Source organism: Acinonyx jubatus, chromosome A1, assembly GCF_027475565.1.
Source record: "Acinonyx jubatus isolate Ajub_Pintada_27869175 chromosome A1, VMU_Ajub_asm_v1.0, whole genome shotgun sequence".
NCBI lineage: Eukaryota > Metazoa > Chordata > Mammalia > Carnivora > Felidae > Acinonyx > Acinonyx jubatus.
The window spans coordinates 169,788,985-169,807,913 of NC_069380.1; the positions used below are offsets into that span (position 1 = coordinate 169,788,985).

The 18,929-nt window shown below is 33.8% G+C and overlaps 1 protein-coding gene across 13 annotated transcripts in view; it reads left to right on the top strand.

Moving 5' to 3' along the window:
* Window positions 1-18,929, top strand: part of APC (APC regulator of WNT signaling pathway) — a 172,994-nt gene that overhangs the window by 92,139 nt on the left and 61,926 nt on the right. For 7 of the 13 annotated variants that reach the window (XM_027035935.2, XM_015070221.3, XM_027035984.2 and 4 more), the window contains exons 2-3: window positions 15,431-15,515; window positions 16,519-16,720. In XM_027035935.2, coding sequence (XP_026891736.1) covers window positions 15,431-15,515; window positions 16,519-16,720 — 287 coding nt within the window. Of the gene's footprint in view, window positions 1-5,731; window positions 5,885-15,430; window positions 15,516-16,518; window positions 16,721-18,929 lie in introns of all 13 variants that reach the window. The other 6 variants (XM_053225736.1, XM_027035951.2, XM_015070223.3 and 3 more) reach the window with 1 other exon arrangement.

Below are 18,929 nucleotides of genomic sequence, written 5' to 3' on the forward strand. Positions count from 1 at the left end.
AAAAAAAAAATTTTTAAAGAAGAAGAATTAAAAATAGGTGAGGATTCTGCTTGGAATTAAAACTTTTTTTTTTTTTAGGTGGGAGGGAGGGGAGGGTGGGTGATGGGTATTGAGGAGGGCACCTTTTGGGATGAGCACTGGGTGTTGTATGGAAACCAATTTGACAATAAATTTCATATTTAAAAAAAAAACTTTTTTGGTATAATGATTTTTGTATCTGACAAACTTCTTAAATTTTCATAATTTAAAATTTTTATCCTTTGTTAATGGCTCTCCAATCATTATTCTTTCAAAAAAATTTACTGTGGTAATTAGTAAGTAGGACTTCAAGGATTGTGTTGAATGAAAGTGGTAATAATAGACATCCTTATCTTATTCTTCATTTTAAAAAGAATGCCCCTAACATTTCACTGTTAAAAATGTTTAGCTTTTGCCAGCTTCATTATGTTTCCAGTTTATTAAGAGTTTTTTTTCTTGCATAGCTAATGACTTTTATCAAATGATTTTTATCTATTGAGATGATCATATGATTTTTCTTATATAATATTTTAATGTAGTTAATGACACATAAATGATATAATGTTAAAGTATCCTTTGATTCATAGGATAACCCAGCCTGATTCTGCTATAGTTTCTTTACTGTATACCAATATATTCTGCTTCCTGATACTTTGTTCAGGATTTTTGTATTAATATTCATGATAATATTAGCCATAATTATTTTTCCACTACCTTTGACTTTTATATCATAATTGTATTGGCCTGATAGAATGCATGTTAACTATTATTTCTATTCCTGGGAAAGTTTTATAAAGTTGGAATGATTTGTTTCTTAAATGCTTGGTAGAAAGTGTATGTAAAACTGTTTGGATCTGGTGTTTTTTTGTGTTGGGAAGAGAAGGGAGAAAATATTTACTGCTCCAATTTTTCAATAGTTATAGAACTATTAAGGTTTTCTATTTCTTCTTAAATCAGCAACCCCCTTCCAAATTTTGTTCATATTCTGTATTTGGTCTCTTCTCTCTGTCTAATCATATTTAGCCTTTTCAGAGAACCAACTTTTTGCTTTAATCTTCAAACTCTACTAAAAGGTATCAAAGAAGGCTTCTCAGCAGACCTCAGACCTTTTTTTTTCTAGAGACAATGACTATATTTTTGTATATCCTTTCAGTGACATTTTTTATGCTTACACAGTCCTTTTAATATAACAGGATGGACCATATGAGATGCAATGACCTGCACTCTTTTGGGGTTTGGGGGGGGTTGCCTTTTTTTTCTTAACGTCAACTTCATTCTTTTTAATGCCAGTGTAGTATTCCACTGCACAGTTATATCCTATTTATTTAAAAGTAGTTATGCTTTTATACCAAATAAAAACTCCCACTTGCTTGAAGTAACATACCTGATCTTTTACTCCTACTCTATAGACATCATCAGAGAACTCCAAAAGTGGGTGTATTCCATTTAAATATCTTTAATTAAAAAACAAAACTGTTTCCATAATTTAAGTGCAATATAATGTTCTTAAACATTTAAATCTCTGTTCCTTCTCCGATTCATATTAGTGTGTAATATGAGTAGTAGATGCGATTTTATCTATTTTCTTATGGCTGTCCTTTTGCCCAGTGCCCATATTTAAAGCCCAACTTTTCACATGTATTTGAAATGCTACCTTCATTATGACTAAATTTACATGTATTTGCTTATGGATTTGTGTGTGTGTGTGTGTGTGTGTGTGTGTGTGTGTGTGTGTGTTCCCATGGTTGACCTATTCAAATGATGATATCCTAAGTTTTAAAACTTTTTTAAAAACTTTTTAAAATAAGGTTATTTATTTTTGAGAGAGAGCACGAGTTGGGGAGAGGCAGAGAGAGAGAGAGAGGGAGACACAGAATCTGAAGCAGGCAGGCTCTGAGCTGTCAGCATGGACCCTGACACAGGGCTTGAACCCCAACCTGTGAGACCATGACCTGAGCCAAAGTCGGGCACCCAACCAACTGAGCCACCCAGGCACCCCCAAAAATGACTTTGGACTTAAAAAAGAGTTGGAAAAATAGTATAGTAATTTCCTGTATACCCTTCACTCAACTTCCCAGCTTCCCATAATGTTAACATCTTACATATTCACAGTACAAGTATCAGGACTAAAAAATGAACGTATTGGTACAATGTAGTTAACTATATACTTTTTTTATTTATAAAGGCTTTGTACAATATTTTAATATGTGGTAGTTCTAGTCCTTCTCTTCTCTTTTCATATTTTCCCTTTTTTGCTTATTTTTCCAAATGTCTAGCTACAAAAAACAAAATGAAAACAAACCTTATGTAGCATTTTTACTGGGACTGTATAAGATTTATAAATTAAGTTGGGGGAAATGACATCTTCATGATACTGAATCTTTATGTACATGAACAAGGTGTGTTTATATTTCCTCATATATGTTTTGGACTCTTTGTTTAGTTTATGCCTAAGTATTTTATACTCCTAAAAATTAGAAATAGGGACCTTTCCTTCCATTTCATCTTCTCTCTGATTTCTCTTTGCACATAAAAAGGAAAGATTTCTGTATGTTTTGGACTATGCTAAATACCTCAGTTACCTTATAGTAATATTTAGTTGATTCTTTGGGATATTCTAGGTATATAATTATTTCATCTGCCAATTTTATTCCTTTTAACTTCATTACTCTAGTGCAATGAGTAACATATGGGTAAAAATGGGCTTCTCTGACTTTGGAAATAGATCCACTGTTTTCACATTAAATATGGTGCTGGCTTTGGGGCTGATGTCATGTTAAAGAAGAGTCCTTTTACATTCAGTATTCTCAAGCAAGAACGGGCATTGTATTTGTAGAACATCTTTTCATCACCTTTGCCAGGATCATATTTTGTTTTCTGTGTAGATCTATTAGTATGTTCAATGATTTTGATTTTCTAATAGTGATTTTTACTATAAATTTTAGATTTTCTTTCTCTTTGCTGTTAGTTTTGATTGATTACATTTTCTAGAAAATTACCTATTTAAGTTTTCAAGTTTATTGCATACAGTTGAGCAAAGTAGTCTTTTAGGATTCTTTTGCTTTGTTCTCTTTCTGTTAGTATTTTCCTCTTATTACCACCTAAAAGTGCTAGCAAATACATATTTTTTAATCCATCAAAACAAAACAATAAAAACAGTTTCACTGATTTAAAAAAAAATGATCCCAGACTTCTTACATTAGTAATAATGATAACTCCAAATTTAATTCTAATTGAATATCTTACCAGCCTGCAACTTTTCTTCCTCCTTGCGTTAATTTCTTCAGATACTTCTAAGTTTGTTTTTCAGTGAACATTTGGATAAAAGTCTGAATAACAGTCCCGTTGCTTTCTTTTCTCTTAACCTTTCTCTTATGGGGTGAGGATCTCTCTAACGGCATCTTGACTACAGAAAAACAAATTGGGATATTTGCATACTCTCATTAAAGTGAAAGATTCCGAGGTTTTATTAATTTCATGAGCTAAATTTTCAGTTTTTTAATGTTGTTGAGTGACTTGCAATTAAGATCTATTTGGCATGTAATTCTAATGATTGTATAAAAGGTGTTCTAAAGTAAATTTATGATTTCTCAAATTTTGTATCAAGCAGTTTTAACTTAGGGAAGAATGGTTGCAACAATTTAAAAGAATACAAGGGAGTATTACTCCGTGAAACATCTTCTTGTTCCTATCAAATTATAATTGTGATTCTGGAAGGGGGGAAAAGTGTTCAAATGTTTTAATTATCCATATGAAGGGTTGAATTTTTTCCCTTCAGTAAAGAACGCTTCGTCTATGCTCATTTTGCCCATCTGGCTCTTTCTGTGATTGTGTGAGGTCTCCATGTCTTCACATACCTGTGTATACCTGTCTCTTTCCAGTGTTAGTTACCTTTAATATTTTATTATTTTAGTGCAAAGTTGCCTGTTAAAATGTTATTTGAAATAAAGAATTTCAGGGCTTGCATTATTAAATTCTGTCAGTTCCCCACTTCTGCTACATGGTTTTTAATATATTTTCAGACCCGCTTGTTAATGGGATGATGTAAAGCAGATTAATGATCATACCCATGAGTTTCTCTTTCATTTTTGAGATGTCTCTGTACTTTTCAAGTGGCTGAATTACTTCTTTACCTTTTGTCCCTTGGTCACAGGACAGAAGCTTAAAACAGACTGACATTGGGTCTTTCTAAGGAAGATATGTTACATGTGTCTTTTTATAACATATGTTTATATAGCACTTTTATTTTCAACCTACCTTTTCTTACTTAATTCTAACAGTATCCCTGTATTTGTGCAGATAGTAGTAGATAGCCATTTTACAAATGGTGAAAGGAATTAAAATGCAGGGACAAAGATTAAACCATGACCAAGCCTGAAATTAAGACCTGGGTCTCCAAATACAAATCTAGTTCTAATTGTTTTCAATCGTAAAGATTTTTGTCAGTGATTGCCCACCTCCCACGACTCACTTTCCTACTCAGATGACAGTGGGTTGCACCAAATATATCATTAACTCAAAGAAATGGCTATATCAGAGTCCTTTGTTTTTCCTTGTTAAGGGCCTTCCAGTTGCTGAACTCCAATATTGTCTTGACTAGTTAGTGTTATAACCTGGCTGCCTTGATTTGTGTAGTGGATTTTATTACAGAAGCATCTTCTTATGTCAAGATCTTTAAGTATCGTTTACAAACTTTTGTAATACTTTTTAGTTCTAAAAGAATTAAGGTAGGCAGAATTTTATTTATTCTAAATTGTGTTTGGGATTAAACTAAAAAGGGAATCTGGGTCTTCTGAACTTGGTTAGTCTTAATCTAACTCTTAGCAGTCTCTAATTCTTCATACTAAGGATCTCTTACTACCTAGCTATCTTCCATATCTTTCTTTTCTTTCTTCTTCTTTCAAAGTGATGTAATTAATTGCCAGAGTCTACCTCACTTCTCTTTGACAATTTCTACTTCCAAAATCATCAATTTTCTTTAAATGTCTTTTGGCCTCATTCTGAGCACAGTGGGTCCAAAGACCGCATATGCTATAGCATGGCCTATTATATTCATCTTTTTTAATAAATGTAATAGAACTTTGTATTAGTAATTCTTATTTTTCATCTTCCTATCAAAAAGATTTGAATTCTCAATCTAGGGCTGTCCTTTGTATTCATTCTGTTAAATGGCTACCTTTTTAATGAGGCCTTCTTGAAAGTTCAGAACTAACTACTTCCCCATGGATAATACTTAAGACTGTCCTTCTATCAAAGTGACAAAATGTAATACCTAATCTCATTAATTCACTCTGACTTTAAAGTTATGTAGCTATTGGACAAAATCCGTAAATAATGTTACCGATATAAATTTCTTATCAATGCTTATACTTCATTACATAAGTTTTGCCTGTAAGACCAGTTAAAGTATCTTTGAAAACTTGAAGAAAGTCCTAACCTGACAGAAATCTCATCCACCTGTGAAAAGGCAAATGTAATCAAACACTACTGAGGTTCTCTTCTATTTTATTCCTCCTTGTCTTCAGCTAAGACTCCAGTGTTTCATCCTCTTAGAAAGATGCTGCTTGAACAATATTGGTTTGAAACCATTACTGCTAATTAACACAGTTCTTATTAAATGTCTCCAGAGTTTTGTTTCTTAATCCCTTTCTTTATAAACAAGCAGCCACGATTTTTTTAGTAGTGAATTTCAAAATCCTTTTTAACCTTATAGGTCCAAGGGTAGCCAAGGATGGCTGCAGCTTCATATGATCAGTTGTTAAAGCAAGTTGAGGCACTGAAGATGGAGAACTCAAATCTTCGACAAGAGCTAGAAGATAATTCCAATCATCTTACAAAACTGGAAACTGAGGCATCTAATATGAAGGTATCAAGACTGTGACTTTTAATTGTAGTTTATCCATTTTTATTCAGTATTCCCTCCTGTAAACTTGGGGTTAGATACTTTGCTTACTTAAACGTGTATTTTAAGTTCAGCAGTAATATGTAAACTCCTTCCTGCAAAAGTTAACATGTATGTTTTAACCAAAATGTATTAAATTAATCCAGCAAATCATGTAGAGAAAATAATCGTAAAACCCCAATTACTAGTTAGTTCTTAGGTGTTTTTAAGCTTAAAAATAAGAGACCAGCTTTAGCATCACTATACTGAGGCTGGGTGTTCTGTGTAATTCATAGAAACTAGTCTCACAACTTTAGAGTGTACCTTAATTATTAAAGATAGTCTTCCTCCCCAGCTGTCCAGATCTTGTTTCCACTTAAGTGCTATAGTGATAAATGATCAAGAAAAATGGAATTCCCTAATGGGAAGAGTCCAGAACTGAGAGTCAGTATCTGGTCCTATTCCTTTTTTTTTTTGCCACAAGTCAAGTTGTATCACCTTTAGAAACGCTTCTGGACTTAAGGTGCCTTATTTGGAAAGTACAGGCATCACACTAGCCTAGATGCTTTCCATGACTCTTTCAAGTCCTGAAATTGGTTTGCCAAATAGCATTGAAAAGTTGTGATAACCTCCAAGAAAAGTTATAAAATACTCAGTTTGTAGTGGGGAAGATATGTTCTAATTTCAGAATAATTGAGGTTAAAATTTTAGCTATTTTAATTTCCAGTTACTTAGGCAGATTATCTTCTCACTGAACTTAATAACTTTATAAATTTGGAGATCATCAACAAAACTGTTAACCTCTTTCTCTTTTAAAAACTCTTCCTGCTTTGTGTTGTTTCTGCCTCTTGGCTATTTTAGCATCCGGGTGCCTGACCCTGTTCTTCCTATCTGTCCACTACTCTTATTCACTTCCTATTTTCTTCTAATTCTTTTTCTATGCATTTTGAGGTCTCCCTTATTCTTCAAGCTTCTGTACATCGCTGAACTAGTTTGCTCCTCTCTTACCCTTTGTAGTCAAATCATAACAGTTCAACCTTTTACTCATATGTATAATTCTGTCTATCCATAAATCTTTTTTATTCTAATTACCTATTTCTGTGGCTAAAACTGTCTTCAGCAATGATAGATCTGTAAGATACCTACTTCCAGTCCTTTTGGACATAAGGTAAACTTTAAATAAACATGTTTCCTCACCACGAACTGTGACCTTAAAAACAGCCAAATCAGTTATCTAATGGGTTAAAAAAGAATAGTTTGCTATTTTAACACTGATCAACACAATATATCTAAAATTATTGTACATGGCATGTGGTTTTAAAAGTTTGAAGATACAGAATTAGAGTTCCCTACAGGACTACTCTTTCATCTACTTTGGGAAGTATATTTTGCAAAGAACTCCTCTTGGCAGGTCTATCTAGACCTTTATAGTACATAATTTTGACATCCCTTTTAACTTTTTGCTTAAGTATTTGAGCAAATTCAGAATTAATTTTTGGGAGACATTTTAACCTACCCTTACACCCATCTCCATGCTGAAGTGGAATGTCTGAGAGTAACAATACAAGTCAGACCCTTAAATTTCTACAGTGGAATTTCAGGTTGACCACTTATCCATGCGGTACAATATTATACATCATGAATAATGAACACTTAAGGTATGTCTGAATTCAACCATGAATTGATTATTACTCAGCAAGTGCTTCTGCAGACATCTTTGCAAAGAAGTCCACATATTTCTTTAAGATTGGGCATATGGTATCAAAGCCGTTACAACCCTATAATGAAATTATTTATGTAACTCTCCTTAAAACGCTTTAAGCTCAAAAGCATGACCTATGACCATTTGTTTTGTCTTGGAGTATTGATTTGTGAAAAGACTCTGGGAAACACTGGCACTTCCTACATTGGATTAAAGTTAATCCAAAACAGTAGTTATTTATCTCAAAATCACTTATTAATTATTCTTTGGAATAGATTATATATATAATCTTGAATCATGTTTCCTGTTCATTAACCTGGTTACCCCAAAGAAAGGCAAGGTGGGTCTTCAACTAGATAATTTAAGTATTTCTGAAATTTACACGGTAGTACCATCTAGTGGCAAAAAAGAATACTATTTGCTGTTGATTACAAGGCATGGATACAGATAAGCTACAAAAATATTTGTGTGTGTGTGTGTGACAGGGAAATATGTGTACAATAGTTAGAGAAATGTGAACCCTGACTATATATTTGAAAACATTAAAGAAAAGCTTATTTTTTAGGTATAATGATGGCATTATGGTTTAGAAAGAATCCCTGTTTAAATATATGTACTGAATTATTTATAGAAGAAATAATATGATGCCTGAGATTTGTTTTCCAAATCAGTTTGAGTCAGGGAGGGGAATAGAGGAAGTGGGTATGGATATAGATGAAACAAGATCATAAGTTTATAATTATCAAGGCAGAATGTGAGGATACATGGGAGTTTGCTATAATGTTCTCCATACTTGTGTAGATATTTGACATTTTCTGTAAAAAAATAAAATGGCAAAATAAAATAGATATTTCATGGGATTTAGATGACCTGGAAACAGATAAATACAGAAATTGTAGCTAAATTTAAAAGAAATTATGTACTGTATTTTTTATTCCAGGGTTAGAACTCCGTCAACTTGATTTACTTTAAAATGCTGAGCATAGGGGTAGCTGGGTGGCTCAGTCAGTTGAGCGTCTGACTCTTGATTTTGGCTCAGGTCATGATCCCAGGTTTGTGGGATCGAGCCCTGCATCTGGCTCCACACAGCATGGAGCCTGCTGTCTCTTCCCTGCTCAGTTTCTGTCTCTCACTCTAAAAAAAAAAAAAAATAATAGTAATTTAAAAAATAAAATGCTGAGCATAGCAGCAAGATAAACATGGCCATGTAGAGATGTGAAGCCTTTAAACTGAGAGATATCATGGTATAGAAAAATTATCTGTAGGTAAATTATTAATGAACCATTTATATCTTTGCTGTATTTTGTCAGAATGAAATTTTATAAATTGTTGTAGAACTTCAAAATCCCATACATGTAGAGTATCTTATTTTCAGAGTATAAGAAAGAATTAGAAATAAAAACTCAGATTGACACATTTCATAACTTAATTGGAAGATTTAATTATTAAATATATTTGGTTAATGAAAAGAATATATAACTGAGATAGTGACAGAAACAGAAGTGGGTCAAGTAACAGCCTCCCTGAAATGGCATAGTTGCTCATTGATAAATATTTTCTTTTCACTTATATCACCATAGAACATTTCACCTCTAATAAATAATCCTTTAATGTTTCCAAAATCTTAAAATGTTTTTAAAAATAATGTGTGGTTATATAAATAATTTTTAAAACCAAATTTCCAAGATTTATAAATGCAAATGAGTATTCTCTCCTTCAAAATACATATTAATTGTAAAAACTGCCATTTCTCAAAACGTTTTCTGAAATATTTAGAATTGCTCTGCAGTTGTGTTACATTTTTGTTTTGTTTTGTTTTGTTTTTTAAGTCTTTGAAATTGAGAACTACTTCCGTAAGGTTGTATGCAGTACTCAGCTCCAGGCAGTCATTCCTACTCCAACAACTAAGAAACACTGAATAAGATACAAAAATCATACTTTAAAAGACCTTGGAGAACTGTGGAGTCATCAAGGGGTATATTAACTAAAATTCATAAGAGGAAAGATCTCTTTCTAGAGCAGAGATCACTGGTGATTTTCTTCCCCATGGATATTTACCGATTCTGAATACAGACTGCTGTTAATTACTGGCACAAGCAGGACTCCATTGGAGGAAAGAAACTGTCACAACTCTTGACAAACGTGGGCAGATGTGAAGTATTGACATATAGAGGAGCTCCAAATGCATGGCTAGTTTTCCCCAATGGCGTTGGCTGAGTCTTATGAAGGATGCTGGGGATGGACTAGGAAAGCTGAATATTGGGAGGCAAAGTCCTGCTGTGAGAAGGACACATTATTTTCACACAGGAGGTCTCCTTCACAAGACATTTGCCAGATTTTTACTTTGTGGAGCAGACTAAAGACCTAAGCTCACTGCGTCCAAGGGACAGAACTTTTAGGGCTAAGGAGTCAGGTACCACCTGAGAATAAGGCTGAGCTAGAAAAGCAAAGTGAATATTCTTTAATCTTGAAATGCTTGAGAGACACAGACTTAAGGTAGGTAGGCCCTGTATCAAATATGGCTAGTTTTTCTTTTAAGATAAATGTCAGATTTGGGAGCTGTATAGGGAAGGAGGCTAAGGGCTAAGGAGACAGAAACCTATATTATTTTCAGTCTAAATTTAGGGGAGAGACACATTTACAGAACTTGGCAAATCAAATTGATGTAAATTTTGCTTGAACTGCACCTGCGGCCCATTTTTAGTTCCTGATTGAATGGAGATCAGACTCCAGTAGTGGAAAACGCAAATGCTAAGAGAAAATATGCCTTAAGTCTCTCTTGTTCTTGTATACGTAACGATTGGCATACAGTTAAAAGTTACAAGAAATGCAGGAAACGAAAATGATAAATGAAGAGAGCAGATAGTTAATAGAAGCAAATCCAAAGGTGATCCAGATGTTGGAATTAGGAAAGACTTTAATGTAATTATTGTAAATGTCTTGAGAAAAAGAAAAGATGGGTAAAGTGGATGAAAAGTCAGAAAATTTAGACAAAGAATTGTAATCTATAATTAAAAAGATATTCTAGAACTGAGAAATAGTTTTACTAATAACTTACTGGATTGGGCATGTAAAAACAGAATGAATGAACTAGTGAGAAGACAGAATTAGTGAACATGTAAAAAGGTCAATAGGAAATACCCAAATTAAAGCACAGAAAAATAAAAAAATGTGAATAAAAAACTATATGTAAGAGTTATGAAGGACACAGATAGATACAGGCAAATATAATTGAAGAGGAGCCAGAAAGGGCAGGGGAAGAGAATGGAGTGAACGTAATATTTAAAGAGATAGTTGCTGAGAATTAGTGTAAAGTTGCAAAGTTACAAAGACATGTGATAATTGATTAGACTAGTAGACTAGCAGAAATAGAGTTGAGAAAAATAGCCATACATATTTGGTCACTTGATTTATGACCATGGCATCCCTGCACTTCATTGGGGCAAGGGTGGTCTTTTCAACAAGTGGTTCAGGGGCAATTAAATATTTGTATAAAGAAAAAAGTAAAGAGTTCAGAGCCTTACCTCTTATCATATGCAAAAATTAATTCAAGTTGGATTATAGACCTTTGTCTTTGTGAAAGACAAAATAGTGGCTTCCAGAAGGAAACATAGGGAACGGCTTCATGTTTTTAAAGTAGACAAAGATTTTGGGGCGCCTGGGTGGCTCAGTTGGTTAAGCATCTACCTTTGGCTCCGATCATGATCTCACGGTTCCTGAGTTTGATCCCCGCATCGGGCTCTGTGCTCACAGCTTGGAGCCTGGAGCCTGCTTCAAATTCTGTGTCTTCTTCCATCTCTGCCCCTCCCCCACTTGTGCTCTGTCTCTCTCTGTGTCTCAAAAATAAATGTAAAAAAAAATTTTTTTTTTAAATAATAAAGTAGGCAGAGATTTCTTAAATAGAATGACAAAGCACTAACCATAAAAGAAAAACATAATCCCTTAAAACCAAGAACTTCTGTTAATGTTTTTAGAAGAAAATATAGGACAGTATCTTTGACGTTGGGTAGGCAAGATTTCTCAGGACACATAAAGGACTAAACAAAAAAAAAGGTATAAAATAGACTCCATCAAATTAAAAACTAAAATTAAAATCTTTTCAAAAAACTTCATTAAGAAAATGAAAAGGCAAGCCATGGGTTAGAAGAAAATATTTACAATACATATATCTAATGAAGAACTCAGTATGGATAGATAAAGAATTTTTGCAAACCAGTAACCAAAAAAAAAAAAAAAAAAAAAAATCCAATTTAAAGAATATGGCCAAAAGTTTGAAAAGACAATTCAAAAAGAGAGATAAATGGCCAGTAAGCACATGAAAAGGGGTTCAACATCCCTTATCATCAGGGAAATGCAGATATCATTTCACTCCACTCAAATCACTGAAATTAAAAAGACTGGTCATGCATACAGTGTAACATCAGGATGCTCATACATTGTTGGTAGGAGTATAAAATAGTACAGCCAGGTTGGAAAACAGACAGTTCTTTTAAAGTTAAATCCTATGACTTAGCATTTTAACTCCCAGATATGTACTCGAGAAGTGACTGCATGTGTTCACTAAAAGATATATGCAAGAATGTGCATAATAGCATTCTTCATAATAGCCTCCAAACAAGTAACACCCCAAATGCCCACTAGGAGGATAAAGGATAAATCCACTTGGGTTTATTCATACAATGGACTAGTGTACAGCATTGAAAAACCGTGAATTGATACATGTAATAGCATGGATGAATCTCATAAATGTTTGGTGAGCAAAAAACATTAGACACAAAAGATTATATGTTGTATGAGTCCATTTATATGAAGTGCACAAACATGCTAAACTAATTGAAAGTCTCAAAACTTTTTTAAACCTTAAATTTCAACAATTTTATTTACCTCTATGGTTACAGTTTTTATCAATAGATTTTTTTTTAATGTTTCTTTATTTTTGAGAGAGAGTGAGCAAGTAAGGGAAGGGCAGAGAGAGAGAGAGGGAGACAGAAGCTTGGAAGCAGGCTCTGTGCTGTCAGTACAGAGCCTGATGTGGACTTGAACTCACGAACTGTGAGATCATGACCTGAGCTGGTCAGACGCTTAACCAACTAAGCCACCCAGGTGCCCCTCAATAGATTTCTAACCATATGTACAGAAACTTTTTGAAAAAGCTCTTGTTACAAATTGTGCATATTCAATATTTTTAAAAATTAAGAAATAGAGACCAGTAAAAAGATATCAAAATCATCCATTAAAAATTCTTTTTTAAATCAGATAACCTTTGACAGTGTATAGATTTTTCTCTCTGCACATTATATGCAGGCATGCATTTGATGGGATTATATTTTGCAGCATCCTTCTTAAAAATTGTATGTACTGGGGCACCTGAGTGGCTCAGTTGGTTAAGTGTCTGACTTCGGCTCAGGTCATGATCTTGCGGTTTTTGGGTTCAAGCCCCATGTCGAGTTCTTTGCTGACAGCTCAGAGCTTAGAGCCTGCTTTGGATTCGGTTTCTCCCTCTCTCTCTGCCCCTCCCCCGCTCACACTCTGTCTCTCTCAAAAACGAATTTTTTAAAAATTGTTTTTAATTTTGTGTATCATCATAGTCTTTTCATATCAATAGTTTTAATATTACTGTAGTTGCATAGTATTCCATTATATGGCTAATTGCCATAAGTTTAATTAATTTTTATTGTTGGATATCCAAGTTTACATGGCCTTGTAATTTGATTTTGATTTTAAGTTTTTTGCTTATTATTTTTAATTTTGAAAAGTTAGGCATATGTCCTATGATATGCCAAGGATTTCTTTTAGTTGTTGTTTTTGGACTTTTTCATCTTTATACCTTTTCTAAAAACAGTATTTTTTTAATACTCATTGTTTAAAAATTACAAAACAAAAAAAATTAAAAAATGAAAAAATTGCTTGTAATTCCAGCTTCTTAGAATACCACTGTTAACATCTTGATAATTGTTTTCAGCATCAGCATCACCTGGGAACTTGTTGAAAATGAGGATTTACAGCCTGTATCCCAGGCTTACTGAATGAGCAGTCTGTGGTGCAATAGGCTTATCAGGTGATTCTGATCCATACTGAAATTTCAGACCCACACCTGTAGACTGTGGAGAAGAATCTTGTATGGAGGCCTGATCAGAACTATGCTTTAAAAGGCTTAGTCTGATAGTTCTATGCATGGTAGGACTACATAGGAGATTATTTAATAGTTTTGGGGGGGTTAATAACCAGGATAATGACAGTAAGAATAGAAAAGAGATGGTTCTAAGAGATACTAGAGGTTGAAGACAGAATTTGATAACCAATTGGTGATATGAAGGAGATGATGCTAAGGACTAAGCCTAAAAGGAAGAAAAGGCCGTTTACATTTAATTAAGAGGATACAAGGCAGAGAACAGGTTGTAGTAGCTCAAAATGATAGTTCTGGACATATATATCATCCAGATATAAGGTGTCTATCAGTCAAATTGGGAAAGTGAATCTGAAGTTTGCAATTGATTAGAGACATATGATTTGAAGTTACCTGCAGAAGGATAGTTGTTGAATTGTGAGGCTGGGGAGTATAAGAAATACTTATTAAAGGGCCATTGAAGCACTACAAGTAGTAGCCCTGGATGGAAGGAGAATCGGGATCCTGAGAAACACAGATAGCCTAGAATGATAGTTCTCAAACCTTATGGAAGGAATGGTGTCCTGAAGTTTATAGCAGACATTTTAGAGTATTCATTCAAGTATCACATCACTATACACATTTGTTCCTGTCCCACAGATGTGATACATTTTGGCCTTAATAATTTGAACGTGAGTATCTGTCACCTCCATGTTCCTTTCAACCACCAATGTGGTCTATTATTTGAAGGTCAGATTGTAAGTCCACAGGCTATTTCTTGTTAACATAGGGATTCTTTTTTTAATGTTGATAATGTCACTGTCAAGGTAAACCAGTAAAGTTGTTTTTGCTGCATTCACTTTTTGACAGATTTCCTTTCCACTCTGTTTACGGATCATTTTCATTTTGGAGAATATTGCCCATAGTTACAAGGTCATACATGTTCAAGAACATTGTCCTGTGTTTGGAAACCTAATTGGTCAACAAGACTTTGCTGGGAACTTGAATGGAATGCCCCGGAATATGAAAAATACAATATAAATTATTAAGGAACATGCAGAAAAAATTGGTAGAAAATGACAGTTTCCAGCATTCTTTGAGGAAAATTTATCAAGAGAAGAACTTAGATGGGAAAGAAATTGCTTCAAAAGTCAGGAGGCAGTAAGCAAGAATATAGTCATTTCATTATTGGGTGAATGTAAATTAGTATGCTAGAATATATTTAAATACGGTATATAGAAACTTGAATATTTGTTAGGATGTTAAATAAGACAGCATATTATAATTGTTAATTTGGTGTTTTTCATGGTCATGTTGCAGGCTTCAGAGACATGGATTCTAAACATATAACTAGCTTTTGCAGCTTGGGCAGGACTTTTGAGTCTTGCTTGACCCATCCGAAAAATGAAAATAATTCACCTTGCATTGTTTTAAAAGTTAGAGATAATGTATCTTAACTGTTCCATATAGTATCTTGCATAGAGACTCCCCATAATCTCCGTTATCACTCCAAATATCACTGTTGTTATTGAGATATAATTTATTATTCATCATTAATAATAGGTAATATATATAGAGTGCTTTACAGCTTAAGATACATTTTCACATTGGTCTGAAATAACTTTTTTCCCTAGCCTACCTAAATGCAAGGAAACTTAGAAGCATATCTTCAAGAAATTATTTAGAATTTTGTCATGTTAATATATTGTGTTCTTTTTTACAGGAAGTACTTAAACAGCTACAAGGAAGTATTGAAGATGAAGCTATGGCTTCTTCTGGACAGATTGATTTATTAGAGCGTCTCAAAGGTAGATTTTTTTAAGTATTTTAAAGTAATCTTTAAGCTCCAGTTGTCAACTTTAGGTGTGTATATCCAAATACAGCTTCCCTTGAGCATTGGTTTCAGTTTTGTTGGTATAACAGCCTTATCTGTTAGGGTTAGTTGTTAAAATACAAATACATAAAATGTCTCTTTGTCATTCCTTCAGTTAGACATTTAACTGGCTTTGAATAAATTATTTTAGATTTCTTATTTGATTATTTTTCAGCTCTTTTTAAAGCTCATTTCTATTATGCCAGTCACTAAATAGGCCTTTAGTAAGCTGTATGGGACAGACTGGGCTTATTTCCTTACTTGAAGGAATAAATGCCCTTCTCTGTTCCATCCAGGATAGAAATGCTTTGTCTTGTCACATATAGAAGCTGATTATATGCCATTTTTAGTAGAATTTTAAAAGAGTATCTTTCTCATTTTGTTGCTTAAAAATTCAAATACCAAAACAGGTAAAGTGCTTAATGATAATTGAAACTTGGCTGAGAAATTACCTTTGGGTCCTAAAATATATTATTATTTAGCAGGAATCTGAGGAAAGATACTTTGTCTGATTTTCCTTTAACACACTCCTTTTCCCCCTGATTCAAGCTGACTTTAGAGGGAAAGTTTAGTCATTCAGTTTCTTAATAATTGTTTATTCAGTCATGTGTATTTGTGCCTTCCTCTGTTACAAATTTAGAGTTGCAGTGAACACTTTTTTTTTTAAGACTTGATATTTGTATATATTGCATTTATATTTGGAACTAGCAGTCAGCGAATATCTAGGAGCATCAGCGTTTGTGATAAGGATTTTCTCTGTTCCCTGCATAAATTTGCTACTCCTACAGGCATTATGTAATATAATGTATATGCAATTATATTATGTGTTAAAATTTGAGGACTAAAACATGAACCTAATATTTTATTTAATTGCATTAGCAATATTTTAGCCACTTTAAAGCAATTGTTATATAAAAACTTGTCTCTCTTTTATTTAGAACTTAATTTAGATAGCAGTAATTTCCCTGGAGTGAAACTACGCTCAAAAATGTCCCTCCGTTCTTATGGAAGCCGCGAAGGATCTGTATCTAGTCGTTCAGGAGAGTGCAGTCCTGTTCCTATGGGTTCGTTTCCAAAAAGAGGGTTTGTAAATGGAAGCAGAGAAAATACTGGTTATTTAGAAGAACTTGAGAAAGAAAGGTAACTTTTCTTCATTAAATAGTAAACTTGAATGTTCAATTTTTTCCATTATTTTGTCATTTTGTAAATACAAGATAGGAATTTACGAAGCATGTATGGCAGATGATCACTAACACTTAAGAGAGCATTTGCATTTATTAATTCAAAAATAGTATGTTACTGATCATACTTATATTAAATCTAAAAATGTAAAGAGGCAAAATTAAATCTGAAAATGTAACAGAGGCAATTCCTGGGATTCTAAGTTTTGTACTTTGTTACTTAAATGCTTCAAGTGCCCTGTATAGATGATCATAATAGTTACATCAAGTTAAAATATGTAACTGATTTTTAATTGAATTTCTTGGTACCTTTTGAAATAAATTCAATAACTCCAGAGCCAGTATAAGGTAACTTTCCATTAGGGATGGCCTATTACAAGTGGCCACAAATGAAACATTCCTTTATTTTTTTGTTTGTTTATTTATTTTGAGGGAGAGAGTGATTGCATGGGGGCACACAGGTTGGGGAGGGACAGAGAGAGGAGGGGAGGAGATTGGGGGGTGGGGGTGGAGAAAGAGAGAGAATTCCAAGCAGGACACAGAGCTCGAATGCAAGAACTCTGAGATCGTGACCTGAGCCGAAATCAAGAGTTGGACCGTTAACCTCCTGAGCCACCCAGGCGCCCCTGAAACGCTTCTTAATTTATCGGTTTCAGTGTCTTAAAAAAACATTACTTGACATATATTATGGGTCTGGTTTCTCATAGCTAATGTGTTAACTTCTTCTCTTACTGAAGTTAAAATCATCTCACTACAAATACCAGAATATCTATCACCAAATACCAGAATATCTATCACCCACCAAGAACTTTTTCAAATGTTTTGTAAAAGGTTATGAATTCCTTAATGCATGAATATCTTATTTTTATATTCCTAAAAATTCTATTAAACTTGAAGAAATATTAAAATGTATAAACATTACGTATTAGCTCTGCCATCTCGATCATGTCATTAAATTTGGTATTGTTTTCTCCTGTAAAAGAGGAACATGGTTCTACCTTGCAGAGTTGTAAAAGTGATTATTAGTGTAAAAATGTCCAGCATATCTAACTGAAAGGCAAAAGACCTTTTGCTGCTCTCTCTCTGGTTTTAGGTGTATCCATCTGTAAAAATAGGTTAATCTTCTGGACCAGAAATAGTGTTAAGCTTTCTTTCATCTTGAGTTTACATGAGTTTCTGCTTCTTACCTTGAGCCAGGAATATTTCTGTCTGACCCTATAGGAAACACTGTTGTGAATAACAAGCATCTACCATCTTCCATCTCTGTCCCCTTTGAACTCTATTAAGAAACAGAGGATTTGTGAGCATACCATCTTTCCTAGGAACTAACTTTGCATCACATAGATAAAGCCCTGAGTTTATTAGCGGAGGGAGAGAGAGGAGAGTATGTGTGTAGTTCTGATTTATCTTGTGCCCTCTTGGTTCTCACTGTGTTGGAGGGAGGTAAAAATTGAGTCCTTGATTGTATGACAGAATCTTTATTTTGCTGTCACACTCATTTGCTAGTTCAGATAGGTCTAAGGTCAAACTCATTTTCCTTCTTCATTATCAATGTCATTGATGAGAAATTTAATACCAATCTGATTCTCATTCCTTTGTAGGTAGCCATTTTCCCCTCTTTTGAAGCTTTTAGAATGCCTCAGTATACATGTTTTCTTCATTCATTATGCTGGATAATCACTGTGCCCTTTTGATCCAGAAATATATTTCCTTCAACTTTTGAAAATTCTGTTACATGATTTCTTTGATGACTTTCTCCTCTCTCTTTTTTATTCTTTCTTTCCCTCTCTTAAATCATAGATTCACTCTCTTTGTCTCTTTTTTTCTTGTTTTCTTTATTGCCCAAGATAAGTGCTAGAAAGTAGTCAAGCCAGGACTCAAACCCAGTTACACAGCTCTGTAATCTTTTTGAACCTCAGTTTTCTAATCTGAGGAGTGAGCCTAAGAATAACTACCTCAAAGGGTATTGTGAGGGTTAAACTAGATTTAAAAAATAATTGCTCTCTCTCTCTCTCAAAATAAATAAACTTTTGAGAAAAAGAAATTAAAAATAGGGCTTCTGGGTGGCTCGGTTGAGCGTCTGACTCTTGCTTTCAGTTCAGGTCATGATCTTGTGGTTCATGAGTTCAAGCCCTATATCATGCTTTGTGTTGGCGGTGTGGAGCCTG